Below are 19198 nucleotides of genomic sequence, written 5' to 3' on the forward strand. Positions count from 1 at the left end.
CTGATCATTGTATTATCCTTGTTTCATGAACCTCTGATTTCCTAATTTATACACTGCTTGACAAAACTATAATTACTGTTAAGTGGCCTATGAACTACTCCCACCAGCGTCTCCTTCTAACTTAGCTCCACCGAAATCAATTCAATTTCTTGATTTTGAGCTGAGGTCATTTCTCTTTACAGCCTTTATCCCATCCGTTATTATCAGAGCTACTCCCCTCCTCCTTTTCCATTTTGCCTATCTTTTCTAAAAGCCAAGAATGCTGGAATATTTCAATTCCAACCTTGGTCACTCTGTAACCACGCCTCCATAATGGCAATTAGATTTACCCCATTAATTTTTATCTATGTTATTTAACTGTTTTTGTTACAAATGCTTTGCACATTCAAATACCTGTAGTGCCTTTAGCTTTAACTTTTGCCCGGATGTCACCTTAGTCATTAATGCATAATTATCTTTGTTAAGCTCTCTGTCCCTTACTGACCCACCCTGTTTATTTTTACCCGAATCGTTATTCTGCTCTACGGCCTTGACATTTTTCTTATTACACTTGAATTTGCGCTTTCTTGAATCCTCCCATTCCAGCTTCATTAGTTTCAAGCCCTCTATACCTATACTAATTGGATTCAGGAGGACACGGGTCCCAGCCTGGTTTAAGTGGAGCCCGTCTCAAAGGAACACCTCCCTCATATCCCCAACTGGTGCCAGTGCCCAATGAATTGAAACCCTTGCCTCCAAAGCCAATATTCCAGCCATGCATTTAAGCTTCTAACCTGTTTATCCTGTGTCAATTTGTTTTAATTTTAACCTTAGCTTGTCGAGCTCTCTCAGCAGAACCTCATTCCTAGTTTTTCCTATCTCAATGGAACACAATGACTGGATCTAATCACCACCCCCCCCCCAACTCCCCAAGTCCTTCTCCAGCCATGAGCTATCTGACGCTGGGCAGGCAACGCAACCTTGACAACTCATGGTTGCAGATGCAGAGAACTGTACCCATGACCATACTGGTACCTACCTCTACCACATTCCTTTTCTCTCCCCACCTCATTTGAATGGCCTCCGGTACTATGGTGCCATGGTCACTATGCTCAACCACACTGCAGACTTTGCCAACATCCACAAAGGCAGCAAGAACCCTGTGACAATTGGATAAGGGCAAAGTCCAAGGATATTCCAATATTTCACCAGAGGTACCCTTACTTGCCTGACTGGGCTACACCCTCCTATCCCCTACCACTAACCAGGCTTTCACCAATACCTAACCTACGGTTGTGACTGCCATTAAAGTATTCGAGTAACTTTATCCCTGTAGTAATTAAGGTTTTATTTAGTGTGTAATATACCGTTAAGAATAATACTTGTTAGGCAAGATCACATGATCTGTAGTAACCAATAGGAGAGTAGTGTAGGCTACCTCAGCAGTCAGTGTAGAGATGGAGTTGGAGTTGAAAGCACACGTTTAGTTGCTGCTGAGCATATGGCAAATAAACTTAATGTTTTCAACCAAGAAGTGTCTGCATTATCATTAGTAGTATAACACGGCCACCCTACAACAAATTGGTGACAAGGGTAAATCAGATTCAGGACTGTCCCTCGCCCGCGATTGTGAGTATCTAAGGTAATTAAAAGGAAAGGAAGATACACTCACCAGATATGCTGTCACTTTAATTAAGGAAAGAACGGGCTATGATCCAAATGGCTGAGAAATCTCCTGAAGCACTCCTGACATTTAAAAAAGGAATACCAAAATTGCAAGACCCCTAAGTAAGAATCCACAAGACGTGTGAGAAAAACAAAAAAAAAGAATCAGTACTTTTTTATAAAATAGGTGGCAGACCTGCAGGCTCAGCAGATTGGAGGAACTGTCACACAGCTTGCAAGAAAAAAAAGCAGCAATCAGAGCAGGAAGCAGTGCTACGGTTTTAAATTTAAACAATAAAGAAATGGCCCGATTAGGCCACTAGGTCTCCCGAAGTGCGGGACCTCCAACATCAAAAGAACCTGTGGAGTTAAAAAAACAGAAAACCTGGCAGAATCGCCCAGAAAGGAGAGAAGAAATCGCTGCTGTGTTTTTTTCTGAACAGTAATGAAATTTTACTAAGTTGGAGGAGAAGAAGCCCACGATTGTGGGGATCCCACCAAAATTCGAGAAACACGGGAAACACAGCACAGAAATGCTGACAGCTGCAGAGACAGCCTGAGTTAAAAAAAAACGCTGACTGCTCTTAAAGCAGCAATACATTTAAAGTGGTAAATACAAGAAAAATGGCTATGGACAGAAAATTGGAAGAGGTCCCAGAAAATGGGCAACTCGGTGGAAGGCAACAAGAGGCCCCACAGGGAGGGCAACAAGAAATTAAACAGTTGAAAGAGCTACTGATTGTCTTTCAAGATCAAATGCAAAAGGAATGTGTAACCATTCAGCAACATGAAGAAATTAAGACTATCTCAAACAGTAGAATGGAAGCACAGCAGAAGAAACATGAAGGGGGCTCAGGGGAAGTCCTGGTGACCAAAGAGGGCTCAGGGGAGCCCCTGGTAATCAGAGAGGGTTCACAAGAAGCCCTGGGAGTCGGGTATAGCTGGACACAGCCAGGAGACAGGACTTTGGATAAGCTCCAAGGCAGTGCCAGCTCAGTGAAGCTAGCTGTCTAGCAAAGAGCTGAAGAATCAGCTAAATGAAGCCAAAGAGGCTTTGGAAGCAAAAGTTAGAGAATTTCCCAAGAAGCAGACGGGTAATGAAATTTTGGGAGACTCAGCCACTGAGCTCAGAAAAGCTGAGCTTGCATCTGAGAGAAGTCTGGTCAATAGTGAAGTCAAAAAGAAAACTGAGATTAAAGTCTGTGTTAGAAAGAAAAGTGCACATTCACCGGGTAAATTCACACGGCCTCCAGCCGGCTGAGGAGAAAGTGAGAGCCATAAGAGAGGCACTTGCGCCAAAGAACGCCTCAGAGCTCAAATCATTCCTAGGAATGAACAACTATTATGGACGGTGCTGGCCCCCCTACATTATCTACTCAAAAAGAACCAATGTTGGCATTGGGAGGCACCCCAGGAAGAAGCTTTTATAAAGGTGAAACAATTGTTGCACTCGTCCAATCTATTAGTGCAGTATGACCAGACGAAAGAATTGGTGCTGACATGTGGCGCATCGCCCTATGGAGTGGGAGCATTGCTCTCTAGTCAGATGGCATGGAACAGCCAATAGGTTACGTATCAAGAACACTCAACACAACAGAAAAGGGATATTCGCAGCTAGAAAAAGAAGGCTGGTCCATCATCTTTGGCGTCAAGAATGTCACCAGTACATAAACATCCGCCATTTTACAATTGTTTCAGACCACAAACCATTGCTAGGATTGTTTAGTGAGGACAAGGCTATACCACCCATAGCCTCGGCAAGAATAAAACGATGGGCTTTAATTCTGGCAGCATATGAATACACTTTTGTACATAGGACTGGCAATCAAATTGCAAACACTGATGCCCTTAGTCATTTGCCTTTACAAGAAAATGATGAGCACATCCCAGTTCCACAGGAACTTATTTTACTGTTAAATTTCTAACATTCCTTGTCGGCATGTGCTCAACAGATCAGAGACTGGACAAGTTGGGACCCAGTCCTATCTCAGGTACGAGAACAAGTGCTACATGGTTGGTCACAGGAGCCTGTATCTGATGAAATGAAACTATACCTCAACAGAAGAAATGAAATAATCAGCGAGGATGACACTTTATTGTGGGGAGCACAAGTGATAGTTCCTCCAAAGGGAAGGGAGCCACTTTTAATTGAACTACACAGTGCCATCCAGGAATTTTCCGAATGAAGGCCATAGCACGTAGCTATCTATGGTGGCCTGGGATGGATGGTGAAATAGAGAGTTTAGTAAAGCATTGTGTGCAATGTCAGCAACTGCAAAAGTTGCCAGTGACAGCTCCATTACACCCATGGGAGTGGCCAGATGGACCCTGGGTGCGGTTACACATTAACTACATTGGGCCTTCCCTGGGAACAATGTTTCTGCTCATTGTTGATGCCCATTCAAAATGATTGACCGTACATAAGGTGAAGTCACCAAAGTCAGCCACTACAATTGAGAAACTACATCAGAGTTTTCCACGGACTGCCAGAAGTAGCTGTTTCCGATAACGGCACAGCATTTACAAGTGCTGAGTTTCAACGGTTTATCAGCCTCAATGATATCACTCGTGAAAACTGCACCGTACCACCTTTCCTCAAACAGACTGGCCGAAAGGGTGGTTCAAACGTTCAAGTCAGGCATGAAAAAGCTAACTGGCGAATCCTTGGCAACCAAGCTAGCATGCTTTCTTTTTCATTACAGGACTAAACCTCACACAAAAACAGGCGTCACACCTTCGGAGTTGTTGTTGAACCGCTGTCTCAGGACAAGATTGAGCTTAATAATGCCGAATTTAGAGGGGAATGTGGAAAGGAGTCAGGGAAGCCAGAAAATGAGACATGACTGGCATAGTCATGAGAGAAAATTTACCGTGGGAGAGCCGGTATACATGAAGAACTTGGGGAAGGATCAAAGTGGTTACTGGGTGAAATAAGTGCGGTGACTGGACCTCTATCTTACCACATGGAGGTGGAAGACTGGATCGTGCGTAAACATGTGGACCATTTAAGGAAGAGAAAGACAAATCACCAAGACTTAGTTCCACCAGTGATCATGACCGGGTCTGTGTTTCCTATTGACGATATTCAACCCAGGACTGACATGTCTGATGTTCCTGTAAGGGTTGAGGATACAGAACTGCAAGTGCCCACCGAAGCACCTGATGTTCAGGCAACTCCGGAAGAGCAGGTTCCTGACAAAGAATCTGAAGTTGTGGAGCTGCGACATTCCACATGTAACAGAACACCCTGAAAGACTGAACTTGTAAATTCCTTACCCAGTGTAAATATTATGTTGTCTTGAAAAATATGTACTTTTAAACATAATATGTCTAGCTGAGTAAAAGCAGGAGGAATGTAGTAATTATGGTTTTATTTAGTGTGCAATGTACCTTTAAGAATAATACTTGTTAGGCAAAATCACATGATCTGTAGTAACCAAAAGGAGAATAGTGCAGGCTCCCTCAGCAGTCAGTGTAGAGATAGGGTTGGAGTTAAAAGCACACGTATAATTGCTGCTGATTATTTTGCAAATAAAATTAATGTTTCCGCCCAAGAAGTGTCTGCAGATCAACTCTATCATTAATAGCACAAAACCACTATTAATACAAGTTTTGATAAACTTAGAGGGCATTCTATGCCCTCCAAGGCCAATATATTCTTCCTGAGGTGATGTGCACTAAACTGGATGCAATTATCTAGATGGAGTCTGTACATCTGATGCACAACTTCCAGCCCACTCACCGTCAACAATTTGCACTTGGATAATAGTGACATGGGGGAGGCACCTGGGGGCAAACAGAATTTACAGTCATGAGTTAACCACTAGAGCAGAGATGGGAGGGGGGAATATATGAATGATTTAGTGCACTGGGCCGGTATTGCGCATGAAAATCAATGTGCCTTTTAATTAGAGACTGAACTTTTTCTGCGTTCCATTGAGTTGCTGGCCCCAGCCGAAATTGGTTGACTGCAGTAAACCAGTTAAGAGGCGAGCAGTTACAAAAAGAAAGACTTGCCTTTCACACCCTCAGGATGTCTCAAAGCATTTTACAGCCAATGAAGCACTTTTGGAGTGTAGCTGCTGTTGTAATGTAGGCAACACAGCAATTCATTTGCAAATAGCATGATCCCACAAACAGCAATGTGATAATGGTCAGATAATCTGTATTTTAGTGATGCTGGTTGAGGGGTAAATATTGGTCAAGGCACCAGGGAGAACTCCCCTGTTCTTCTTCCAATTGTAGCACGGGATCTTATGCATCCACGTGGAAAGGCAAAAGAGGCCCCAGTTTAATATCCCATCTGGAAATTGGCACCCCAAACAGAGTGGAAATCCAAATGGTAGTGACGTGCAGAATATAGAGAAAACATGGGATGGAGTAAAGCCCAATGCAGAAATGTGAATAGAAAAGCTAGGTTCTTTTTATAAAATTTCCCTTGTGATGAACTGATTTCAAGGAGACTGAAATGGAGGAACAAGTAGAACATCATTCCTGTAATGTCTTCTTTATCTGCCACTGGAATGGAAATCTGGGGGTAATTACTGAGCTGTAATATCATCAGGAGCTCTATATTACATCGCAAGCAGCAAGTGTGAAGCTCGAGTGATTTTACAATTGCCACCTGAAACCGAAGAGATTGTTGCTTTTGAAATCATTTCAGTTATAAATAATACATGATGTGGAGTTCATGAGGGTCAATTATTAGTATGTCAGTTCTTTTCTTTTGTTGCTGAATGTTGAGAGGTCATTAATACATGTCGAAAAATTAGCAATTGCAGAATAATTATGTTAAGATTTTAAGGTGGTGATCAGAAGTTGATCAATGGATAATTGTTCAATGGTTTAGCTTCATTCTAGCTTCTTCGCCCAATGAAAACAGATTCAGCATTAACTGCACATTTTTAAAGATATAGGGACTGATTTTGAAAGGTGCATTCTTGTTACAGAAGCCCCGAGTTTTGTTTGGGGAGAGAATCAGGTTCAGACCAAACTGCTCTGACCTCTGGCATAATGGGAGCTTTGGGGAATAAAAGTGGGTCTAGAGTAGGAAACCAGTGCAAAGTTGACTCAAAAGACTTGACCAAAATTGGGTCTGAGGCCTCATCTACATAAAACCAATCCATGGATGCAGTCCTCTGGCTGGAACCTTTGCATAGTTGGCTAGTTCAATTGCCAAATCAGCCTTTGTGGGGGTACCACTGGAGAGGGAAGAGGGAACGCCTGATCCTTTTGACTCCACATCAAGGTAAGTAAGAACAAAAACAGCTGGCCTAGTTATTGGCTTAGTGCTCTCACCTCTAAGTCAGAAAGTTGTGGTTCAAGTCCTACTCTAAAGGCTTGAGCTATGGCTCAAGCCCTTCTGCCTCATTCCTCTGTGGTCTAATCACCTGGAAAGCCCATACTCAAGTAAATTAGGAATTTAGCCTGAACTCCCCTCATATCAGAGGGCCCTGTGGGATCAGACAGCAGGGTAGATCAAGGGAAACCTTAGAAGTTTAACACCATCTTCAGATTCTTAACAGACCTTTAGGTGCCAACTGTGGCTCAGTAGGCAGCACTCTCACTTCTGAGTCAGAAGGTTGTGTGTTCAAATCCCAATACAAGGACTTAAGCCTATAATCTAAGTTGACACTCCAATGCAGTACTGAGGGAGTGCTACATTGTTGGAGGTGCCATTTTTCTGATGAGATGTTAAATCAGGATACCATCAACTCTCTTAGGTAAATGGAAACGATTCCATAGCACTATTTTGAAGAAGTTTTTTCTGGTGTCCTGGATGATAATTTTCCCTCAACCAACATCATAAAAAAAAACACATTATCTGTTCATTGGCATATTGCTGTTTGAGGAACCTTGTTGTGCACAAGTTGGCTGCAGCGTTTCCTACATGCAAGTTCCCCTCCAAGCCACACAGCATCCTGGCTTGGAACTATATCACATCTCTTCACTGCCATGGAATCAAAAAGCCTAGAACTTCCTCCCTAACAGTACTGTGGATGTACCTATAGCACATGGACTGCAGTGGTTCAAGAAGGCAGCTCACCACCACCTTCCCATGGGCAATTAGGGATGGACAATAAATGCTGGCCCAGCCAGCGACACTCACATCCCATGAAAGGATAAAACAATTACAACAGTGATTACACCTCAAAAGCACCTCATTGGCTACAAAGTGCTTTGAGGTGTACCAAAGACATGAGAGGTGGGACTGAAATGCAAGCCTTTCTTTTGCTCTATAACTACTGAAAATCTACAATATACAATTGTTACTGTTCACTTATCCATTTACTCTACAATCAATCCATTTGGCAATTTAATGAGATGATTACTCATCCATCTCCTGAAGTTGAGAAGATCATGTGAAAGAAAATCAGGTAATCCAAATTACAGTGATGAGGAGCTTGTACTCAAGACTGGGCATGCTGCAGATATACATGGGACAGATAAAGAGGGCTCATAGGGAATGAGCGCTCACCTCTGGAAATGGTCCAAGCTCCTGTACCCAAGAAAATTACCTGGAGTAAAACCTGAAAATTGTAATGGCAAGGTCCATTAGTGAGAATCAAGGAGAAGCGCTAGATTGGCTCAAACAAGAATCATACAGCACTGAAGGAAGCCTTTGGGCCATCTTACCTGTGCTGGCTCAGTAGAAGAACTCCCCAATTCGTCCCACTCCTCTACTGTTTCTTCATAGCTCCGCCAAAATTATCCCTTCAAGTAATTATCCAATTACCACTGAATCTGCTTCCATGGCTCTTTAAGGCAGTGCATTCCACATCATAACAATATCTTGCATACAAGTTAAATTTCGGTGGTGAGAAATTTTTAAAAATTATAGTCGTAGCTAGACCGAGGAAGAAGAAAATCGATGCTTGTGAACATTGGGCAAAATAAACATTGTGCTTAACTTCTACTAAAGAAACTTGAGTTTTTTTCCCCCAAGTGTTCAACTCTGAATTTCAATTTCCAGCGAGATTGGTAATGTTATTATCTGGAGGGAAGAGTTTAACAAGAAAAGTGTCTGGCTCCAGTAGCCAGACATTGAATGGAATCCATGATAACCCAGTGATATTAGCCTCTAGCTTAGAATATCTATACTGTGCTCACCAACCTGTGACTTCTCAGCAGTTGAGTGCAAAAGCAGAAAATCCTGATTGGCAATCTCACTGGCAATTTAAGCAAGAGCAAAAGATTTTGGTAGGGTGAATATTTTACTGCTGGTCCACCAGTTCACCAGTGGATATGTGATAGCTGGGGGCAGCAAAAGCTTCAGTAAGGTCCCATTTCACCCAGCTCTTACTCCATTGTCCAGTGATATTAAAGTAACAGAAACCCCTTCCCCTCCTTAACGTCTCTCACAACTCCTGTCATCACTTGAAACACTTGCATTTATATTGTGACAGCCTTTGACCCAGAAGCAGCAACAATAAGGAAAATTTGTGATTACTTCAAAGTGTTTGGGGAATCTGTCATTGCTTTGCAGATGTTTGAAAAGGACTTTTAAGAGTTTGGATCACTTGAAAAGTGATCAATTATAACTTTTTCGGATGATACGAAATACCAGTTCATGTGGGCTGGCAACCCTTAACCTGGAAGCAGTACCAACAGGAAGGAAGTTAAAAATGTGGAAGCCAAGTGGCAGACACAAAGAAGAAAGGGAAGAGCTAGAGAGTTGGAAAATGGGATTTCTGTGGTTGGAAAGCAAATTCAGGACTGCTGCCACTGTATCTTTCATTTTCAAGTGTTTGAATGCCCAGAATTAGCCCAGTCATTTGCAGGCAAAGGCAATTCTGGTAGATCCGCTTTACCACAACCGACGGGAGCCAAGAGTTGAGAAGGTTCCAGAAAACAAAAGTGCCATATAGGGAAGATGAATTATCTAGGGAAGGTGGAACCCTATTTACCTGCCTGCAGAGAATCAACTAAGTCCTTGAAGGAAAGGGACTGGAATTTTACTCAGAAAAGCTGTGTAGCTGAAACTGGGATCATACAATTAGAGTGGGCTCCTTAGTAAATCAGTGGGATAACCTTTGTTGTATCTGCTATTTCATGTGCAATTTATAATTTGTACCAGCCATGGTTTGCCTGTTAATTTATGTTTAAATTACATTGATTCTTATTCGTGTTAAAGTAAAAGTTACAAAAAGTAAAATGTTACTGGTAATTTCTTCATTTGTGGGTTGTTTGGTAAATTTAGTTATTTTGATTAATGGATCCCCATGAGGAGCATAACAATATAGCACTTCACACAAACACTGAATGCCTCAAAGTGTATTACACCAATTAATTACTTTTAAAGTGTAGTCACTGTTATAATGCAAGAAATATGGCAGCCAATTTTACGCACAGCAAACTCCCACAAACCGCAATGTGATAATGGCCAGATAATCTGCATTGTGATGTTGAATGAGGGATAAATATCAGCCAGGACCCAAGGGAAAACTACCCTGCTTTTCTTCAAAATATTGCCATGGGATCATTTACATCCAGCAGAGCCAGCAGATGGGGCCTTTGTTTAATGCCTCAACCAAAAGGCAGCATCTCTATCAGCATAGCACTTCCTCAGTACTGCACTGGAGTGCCAGCCTTGGTTCTTGTACTCAAGTCCTGGAGTGGGACTTGAACCCAGAACCTTTTGACTTAAAGGCAAGAGTGCTATGAACTGAGCCACAACTGACATGATTATCATCAATTCTGAGTGTTCTCCCACTCCTTCCTCCTCCCATGGTAATACTGCACAGACTCAGCCAATGTGTTCTGATTAGGCTAACCCTGGAATATCAGTGTTAATTCTGGAGGTCCCACTCTGCCAGAATCTGCTGGCACTGCAGCAGACACTGAAATCCTGACCAAGGCATGGTAAGAATCCTACACGATACGATCACAGGACAATTAGTGATTTGGGCCAGTTGAGAGTTGTAAAATGGTCGGCTCAAGACCTGCTCGGGGACTTGGAAGTCATTATCTAAATTGACACTTCACTGCAGTCCAGAGTAGTACATTGTCAGAATTGCTATCCTGTAGCTGAGATGTTAAACCAAGGTTTTTGTCTGTTGATGTCAGTGCTTTAGACAGAGCTAAAGGCATCACTGCACAATCTGAAAACTTGTGTGGAGATCTATTTCTGTCCTGCTCAGTTAACATTATTCAAAACAGATCATTGGTCATTCATATCTCTGCTGATGGTGGGAACGTGCCATGAATAAAATGAATGTTGCACTCACCCATGTAACAACAGCAATTGAATGCTGAAATTCATGGAAATGAGAAGTGCTTTGGGAAGCCTCTGATAGAAAGGAAAGTGCCTGAATTTCCATAGTGCCTTTCACATCCTCATGGCAGCCCAAGGTATTTCACAGCCAATGTAGTACTTTTGAATTGTCCTCAATGTTGGAATGTGGAGAAGCATTGCAGATAGTTTGTCCAGTGCAAGAACCCACAAACAATCAAGTAAATAACCAGATATCCTGCTATTGTGTTGCTGATTGAGTCATAACTGCTGGTCAGGGCACAGGGGGAAGATCATTGTGCAATATTCTAAAGTAGGTGATGGCAATTCGCTAGCCTATTTTACATCTCTTCCCATTTTTATTTTCATGGGTGCTGTGGCTACCAGAGGCTGGGAATTCAAGTAACTCAGTCCCTGACTCCCCAAAGCCTGTCCACCAACTACAAGGCAAAGTCAAGAGTGTGAGGGAATACTCCCCACTTGCCTGGACGAGTGCAGCTCCTACAACAATCAAGAAGTTGACATCACCCAGGACAAAGCAGCTCGCTTGATTGACACCCCATCCACCATCTTAAACATTCACTCCCTCCACAGAGTGGCAGCAGTGTGTACCATCTACAAGATGCACTGCAGCAACTCACCAAGATTCCTTCGATAGCACCTTCCAAATCTGTGATCTCTACCACTGAGCAGGACATGGCCAGTAGCCCATCGCTTGCAAGTTCCCCTAAGTCACTCACCATCCTGACTTGGAACTATATCGCCATTCCTTCACTGTCGCTAGGTCAAAACCTTGAGACTCCTAATCGAACTGTACTGTGGGAGCACATTTGCCACACCAATAGGTTTCTTTATGCAAGGATATTATGGGCGACAGAAATAAGATGGGCTATTGGAGTTAAAATACAGATCAGACATAATCTAAATGAATTGGGGAGCAGGGTCAAAAGACTGAGTGGCATATTCTTCCCCTTGAGTTCTTATAACTGCAGAGGTTCAAGCAGGTGGCTCACCACCACCTTCTCCAGGGCACCAAGAGATGAGCAATAAATTCTGGCCTTGTGAATGATGCTCACATCACTGGAATGAATCAACAAACCCATTAAACAGTTCTCTTTTCCTCCAGTTCTGAGCTTGCAATGTTTATAGTGGCAAAGAGGAACGTCACAAAAGCAGGATATAAATGATGTCAAGCAGAATCTAATTATCAGCTAAAATAAAAGCAAAACAATTATGATGCTGCAAATCTGAAATAAAAGCAGAAGGCGCTTAATAAATGCAACAGGTCTAGCAACATCTGTGAAGACAGAAGCAGAAGGGACCGGAAATTCCTGCCCAAAGATCAATGGACCTTTGGCTGCTCTTTGTCCTGATAGTGGTGTGCATTGTTGCAGTTGGGACAGGAACAGGCCAATGCTTTGAGTCCAATATGATTCTTCTTTGAAACTGTTCAAGTTCACAGCAATTCAGGGAAGGTTCACTCAACTCATTCCTGGGATGAGGGGCTTATCTTATGAGGAAAGGTTGGACAGGCTGGACCTGTACCCATTGGAGTTTAGAAGAATGAGAGGTGATCTTATTGAAACCTATTAGATTCTGAGGGGACTTGACAGGGTAGATACTGTGAGGATGTTTCCACTTATGAGGGAGAGACTACAACCAGGAGACACAGTTTAGCAATAGAGTGTCTCCCTTTTAAGACGGAGATGAGGATACATTTTTTCTCTGAAAGGTCGTTAGTCTGTGGAATTCTCTTCCCCAGAAAGCAGTGGCAGTTGGGTCATTGAATTTATGCAAGGCTGAGTTAGACAGATTTTTGATAGACAAGGGGAGTCAAAGTTTATGAGGGGCAGGATCAGACAGGAAAGTGGAGTTGAGGCCAGAATCAGACCAGCCATGATCTTATTGAATGGTGGAACAGACTGGAGGGGTCTATTCCTGCTCCTAAGTCCTATGTTCCTCTGTTTCTCCCTCCACAGGATCTGCCAGACCTGCTGAGTTTTTCCAGCACTTTCTGTTTTATTTCTAATTATCAGCTGCATGTTTATTTTGTTATCTGTTGTGAGCATCACTGGCAAGGCCAGCATTTATTGCCGATCCCTAATTGGCCTTGAGAAATATGTGTCTCTTTTGGCAGATTAATTTGAAATGTAAATTCTGCTTTTGTGATGTGTACTTTAGCAATGGAAAATCTTATTACCTTACTTTTCACTTCATCAAATCACAACCTTGTCTGCACAATAAGATTACTCATTCAAGGTCCCCGATTTTCAATTCTACCATTACCTTCCGAGTAATTTCAACATCATTATTAACCACCCCCACCCGTCCATTTGCAGTTCCTGGCTCTGAAGGCAAAGAGCAAGCGGATTCACTGGCTGGGATTTTCCTGGCCCTTTGGACGTGGTGGGGCCAGGAAAATTGCATCAAGACGTACTCCCAACTCTGGAGGAATTTCCCAGGGGCAGGCTGTGAGTGGAATCAGCCCCCACCCCAGCCCCGGCTGCACGCTGGTGACAAGCAGGCAATTCAGACTTTTTTCTGTTAGGGGTCCAGCAATGCATCGGGGGCAGCTTCAGAGCAGGACGCCTGAGCTGCAAGACATTTGAGGCCTTTCATTCATTTGGTAGCAGTAATTACCAATGCTCATGTATCCTCAGGCAGAATTCATGGCATAACAGCCACTTCACGGAGAATACTATCTCCGCTAACGTTGTACCTGCAGCATTGGCAGCCACAATGTTGGTGCCTCCTGTGACACCGCTGCCACTCCTGTTACTGGTCCCTCAGTATCACCCACACTGAGGAGGCGGCCAGTGACCGACACCTACAGGCCACGCCGATTGAACCTCCCGAAGCGGGAACCCCAGCCCCAATTGGACGGGGCTCCGGGAGGTGACTTAATAATTGACCGCCTCAGGGAAGATCGCATCCGACATTCCGCCATCGCCACTTCAGAGTTCCCCATCCAGAATTGAGATTCCGATCCAACCAGGAAAATTCCAGCCTCCAGCCCCACTATAATTATAATCTCTATCCCCCTTGGCCAGAGGATCACTTGCTTCCTTTGGCTGATCCCTTAAACTCTGTCCAATTTTCTTGCTTTCTCTCAATGGATGAGCAGATTAGAAGTGGGACAATGGTCTGGTTTCCCATACGGCTGCTTTTTCTTTCCTTCATGTAAGTAAACAATTTCTCTGTGCAAAGCAGAGAGGAAAGTGAGAAGAGAACCTTTTAGACTGGATCTTCACTCCCCTTATGTTTCCAGGGATTTGCTCAGGGTGAGTTGAATTGTTTTCTTCTAGCGGTACACAGTGGCTGCTGACAAAGGAGTTAAAGGACCAGTTTATATGTTAATAAACCAGAGGAGTTATGAGTTGGAGCTGGTGCTATGGGAGCTGGAGGCTCTCGGAGTAGGACTGCTTACTCTCTATACACCTGAAGCTTCCCAGCTGGACAGTTCATGATGCCAAACCACCCCACCAGCTGATCTGATGCACAATTTACAAACTTGGACCACTCAGGTCTGTTCAACCTACTCATGAACCCAGAAAAGGATATATGTTGAGAATCCTGTGTCTCTTGTGTGTATGTACGTGTCTGGTTAGGATGTGTGTGCATGGAATGGTTTTACTGATGGGGTGGGGTTACTGGTGAATCATGGAATGGCGAAGGGATCAAAGGGGCAGATCCCCCAGTTTCTGTGACCAAGAGTTAACAAATTGATGAGAAAAAAGAACACATGTTTGAAGTTATTTAGTCAGAATGGACTGCTGGAGGAAGGATGGAAGATTTATTCGCTTTATTATAGGCTAGTGCCATTCAAGCCTCTGTAAAACATAGTTTTGACCAAAAACCTAATATTAGCCACCCTACTAACTCAGGTCAAGGCAATGTAGTTTGTTATTTTCCTTATTGATGAGGAACAATTTGAAGCCAAGTGAAGTAAGTGGGATTTGATGACAACTGTAGGCTCAGTTGCTGTCTGTAAAATAAAGCAGCCTCATCTCACTAAATTGTTATCAATCCACCAACCGAAAGAGTACAGGCATGCATGGGGCACAGACACATATACAATATCCAGTTCAGTTCATATTGCTTTTCCACCCCAGGCTATTGTATTGCAAGATTAGATACTGGGCAATATGGGTGTACTCCTGAACATAAGCAGTAGGGGCCATTTACTGAAGCATATCATGCCACATAAAACCAACAGAAATATCTAAGGCACAAACATGAGTTGTAACAAAACTATTGTGAAAGTTCATTTCTCCACTATTTCCTTATGTGTTCCATATGCCGGCCAGCTGGCCACTGGCACCCTATCAAGGAAGGCAAGGTGCCACACAAGTTTAAACGGTGAATGGTAACTTTCGTTTCAAGTGCATCCCAACTGAGCACAGTCCTGCCCTCATCTGGCTTCATACACATCATTGCTCCTTGTTAAATATTTCTGATCTTAACAAATGGAAGGGGTCTGGCTTCAGACTTGTACATGCTCTTACTGTTCACACATGTACATGATCCTGGAGATCACATGTAAGCAAGTTCCTGTCTTTCACACATGTACATGTTCCAACAGTGGCATTTGGAAATGATGAAGAGCAGGAACCCAGGCAGCCCTCTTAGCCCAGGGGCATCGCACCCAACAATGGTTTACTGAATATTTCCTGAAGCCAGCTAATTCAGGATAGACCAGGAATTAAACTTACCTACAGGTTCATAGGACTAAGTTCCATAATGGGCAGTAAATATAATTAACCATTGAACCATATTGGCCTCTGACATGCTTGTTTTCAATATTGTTTTGAAAATGCCAAAGGCACAGCTCTGGGTACTCACATATTCGTCATAAGTATCTTCTTCTGGCGGAGGTGGAGGTCGATAGCCGGATGCCCCGGGTCCTCCTCTGCTGCGTGGCGCTGGAGTACCCCTCACTGGATGGGATAGAGAGGGTGCCCCACGGGCGACTGGTGTCCCTCTGGGCACTGGAATTCCTCGTCCTGGAAGGAGAGCACTGGCACGCCCCCTAAAAGAATGCAGAACAGATGACGTTTAAAAAATAATCATGGGATATGGCATCGTTGGCAAAGCTGGCATTAATTGCCCATTGCTGGTTGCTCTGAGAAGATAGTGATGGGCCTTCTTCTTGAACTTGATTTGACACTGCTAATTGGCTTTCCAGAAGGCCATTAAGCATTGGTGTGGGACTGGAGTCACATAGAGGCCAGACCTGGCAATGATAACAGATTTCCTTTTCCAAAGGGACATTAGAGAGCCAGTTGGGTTTTTACGATAATCCGACAGCTTCATGGTTACTTTTACTAACAACCAGATTCTATTTTCAGATTTTTCTTTAAAGGGAATTCCAATTCTGAATTTGTAATGGTGGGATTTAAACTCTCAAATTCTCTGGATTACCAGTTCAGGTCTAATTGGATTAATTGATCTGGTAACATGATTATTTTAGCCACATCAAACAGTCAAAGGAGTATCAAAGTATACACGAAGATAATATTAAAAACAATTGTAAGTAACTCCAACACCATTCAATATGGAAGAGGAAGCAGGCCTCAATCAAACTTCATAGAAGAAGGCTCATGTATGACAAGGGTTATAATACATGAGAAATGTAAAGCAGGGAATTTGTCACTCATGTAAAGCACCTGTGATACATTCCATGCATTTACATTAGAAAGTGAAAAAGTTTTCTGATGTCCTCTTCCTCATTGTTACTGTAATATTTATACACATATATATATATACACACATGCTCACATATACACACAACATATATGCATACACATATACACACACATATACACACACTCATACATATACATACACACACACACAAATATGCATACATGTCATGACAGCAGATCATAGCCTGAATTACTCACAGGCATATTGAACTTTTTGAAGAAGACATGTGTTTTTAAAAAATACATAAAAGCAAAAGCTGGCTGAGGCTATAAATTAACCACTTTCTGGAAAATTCCTACATGGACTATACTTGACTGATTAGTCCAGAGATGCTCTGGAATGTCGCACCTAAAAAAGGTATCAAGGCCCACTTCAGACAGAGACACTTGAAAGGAAGAGATGTAATGCAAAAGACTGAACTTTAATCTCCTGTGGTTGCAGAGACAATGCAGACTGATTACCATCTCAGCAGAAACCATCTCCTGTTGAGTTATGTCTCAGAATATGGAAATGAACTGAGTCGAAAGGAATCAGATTCTGGGCGAAAGACATGTTTATTTTTCTCTTCCAGGAATACACAAGAAAAGGAGTTAAAAAGCCAGCTGCAGACCTGATCTGTGTGTTCTAGTTCTGGTGTGTTAGTGTGTGCTGTGATCGTGGCAGAAGAACAGTAACTAGGCATCCCTGCAGCTTGCAGGTAAAAGTATCTCTCTCCTCTCTGTTGCTGGGGGCAAGTCAAAAGTCAGCAAAGACACAGTCAAAAAGGAAACAGGACAATTCCTTCAGCTAAACTGCAGAACCAAGTGTCTCCAAACCAACTGCTCAACTGCCACAGTCAGCACTACCAGAATCACCCAACTTAATGGCCACAACGTTTTACTATCTGTTCCTCGTGGGCAAGCCAAAGACTGATTTGTATATTTTTTTTAACTTTTATTTTTGGACTCAACTTCTCATTTCTAATCTGTGTGTATGTATGTTGCATTTTTACCATTTTTTCCCCTCAGGTTTAGTAACTAATAAACACACTCTTTCTTTGACTGAAGAAAGCCTAGTTAAATTGACTCCTTCTAAAACATAAATGCATTTTGACAGGGAAAAGGTATTCACAAGGGAAGGGATCCTTTTTAAATTAACCATGTTGCGACTAACCGAGGGGGTTGAATAAAGAAGGGGAGCCAGCTCATTCTTCCTCACCCGGGTGCATAACAAAATTGGGGACCCATTCGGGAAGTTACCAATTTGGGGTATCTCATCTGGGATCATAACAAATTGGGGGACCTCGCCTGGGAACCGATTGTCACAACACATATACATACATTCACACATAGACATGCACATATATATGTATACACATGTACACACACCACATATACACACACTCACACATAGACACACACACATATATATATATATACATATACACCCAGCACATATACATACATCCACAAATAGACGCACACATATATGTGTACACATATACACACACACACCACATTTCCACCCACATATAGACACACACACACATTTCCATACACATACACACACACCCACATATATTCACACATATAGACACACACCCATATGACATTCTTATTTTGCCATCTTACAAACTTTTGAACTAATTTTTCTCTATCTATTGATAGATTATTCTAGTTTGACAGTTTTGGGAAGACCAGGCAACATGAACTAAAACCATAAAGGAGTAGGAATGGACTGGATGATGTTCAGCTTTTCCCATCCCAGATAGTAATGAGCCTTTGGGAGGCTGAGTCACTCTTCCCCTTCAATAAAGAGCTGGACTAGCTCCTGACTGGGTCAGAGATCACATCATATCATATCACATCACATCAATGGATGGATCATTGAATTATTCAAGGATGAGTTAGATAGATTTTTGTTAGACAGGGGAATCAAGGGTTATGGGGGCAGGTGGCAAAGTGGAGTTAAGGTCATACCAGATCAGCCATGAGGGGCTGAATGACTCCTAGGTCCTATGTTCTGACATAGAACTCAAGTGTCTATATGGATAACACATGGTCCATATGATCACCTGGACTGGTTTCAGTTGACTGAGGGCATCGAGAGTAATTGTCCTGAGTATTTTTTCTCCTTTTTGCCCTGGGTTTTTATCTGCCACTCCCAGGAGGTTACATGGCTTTGGAGGTGGATTTGGGGTGTGAGTGGAGAGGGAGTTAGAAAGTATTTAGTCTTGATGCTCCAGCCATCATGAGTTTTAGTTTTGATGGACCAACTGACCTCTAGCAGCCTGTTAATTTGGTATGTTTGAGTGCTCTCGCAGTTATGGTGTTTTATAAACAGAGCTTGATGGCAAACAGTTGAAATCTCGCACCAAACCCTTAGGGAGGAAGCATTACAGAAAAGAGAACTGGCCCAACTTGGGCTTTAGCTTTCATACCATGACCTTTACTGAGATGAAAATGTGATTTAAATTTGCTGCTGGCCCTAATGCTTTGTTTTCTCTAGCATGGGATTTGAGAGAGAAAAAAACACCCTTTGCAACCTGTGTAAAAAAAAAAACCATCCCAGCAATGTGAGGCTGAAATTAAATGGCCAAATAATATTGAAGACTTGTGCTGCTAAACTTGCTGCGCC

At 42.7% G+C, this 19198-nt stretch overlaps 1 protein-coding gene across 1 annotated transcript in view; it reads right to left on the reverse strand.

Annotated features, from left to right (window-relative positions):
* The window catches only part of khdrbs2 (KH domain containing, RNA binding, signal transduction associated 2), a 718527-nt gene that overhangs the window by 260792 nt on the left and 438537 nt on the right, over positions 1–19198 (reverse strand). Inside the window, exon 6 of the mRNA XM_041187172.1 lies at positions 15719–15905. Within this exon, the coding sequence (XP_041043106.1) occupies positions 15719–15905 (187 nt within the window). The remainder of the gene's footprint in view (positions 1–15718; positions 15906–19198) is intronic.

Source organism: Carcharodon carcharias, chromosome 5 (genome assembly GCF_017639515.1).
Source record: "Carcharodon carcharias isolate sCarCar2 chromosome 5, sCarCar2.pri, whole genome shotgun sequence".
Taxonomy (NCBI): Eukaryota; Metazoa; Chordata; class Chondrichthyes; order Lamniformes; family Lamnidae; genus Carcharodon; species Carcharodon carcharias.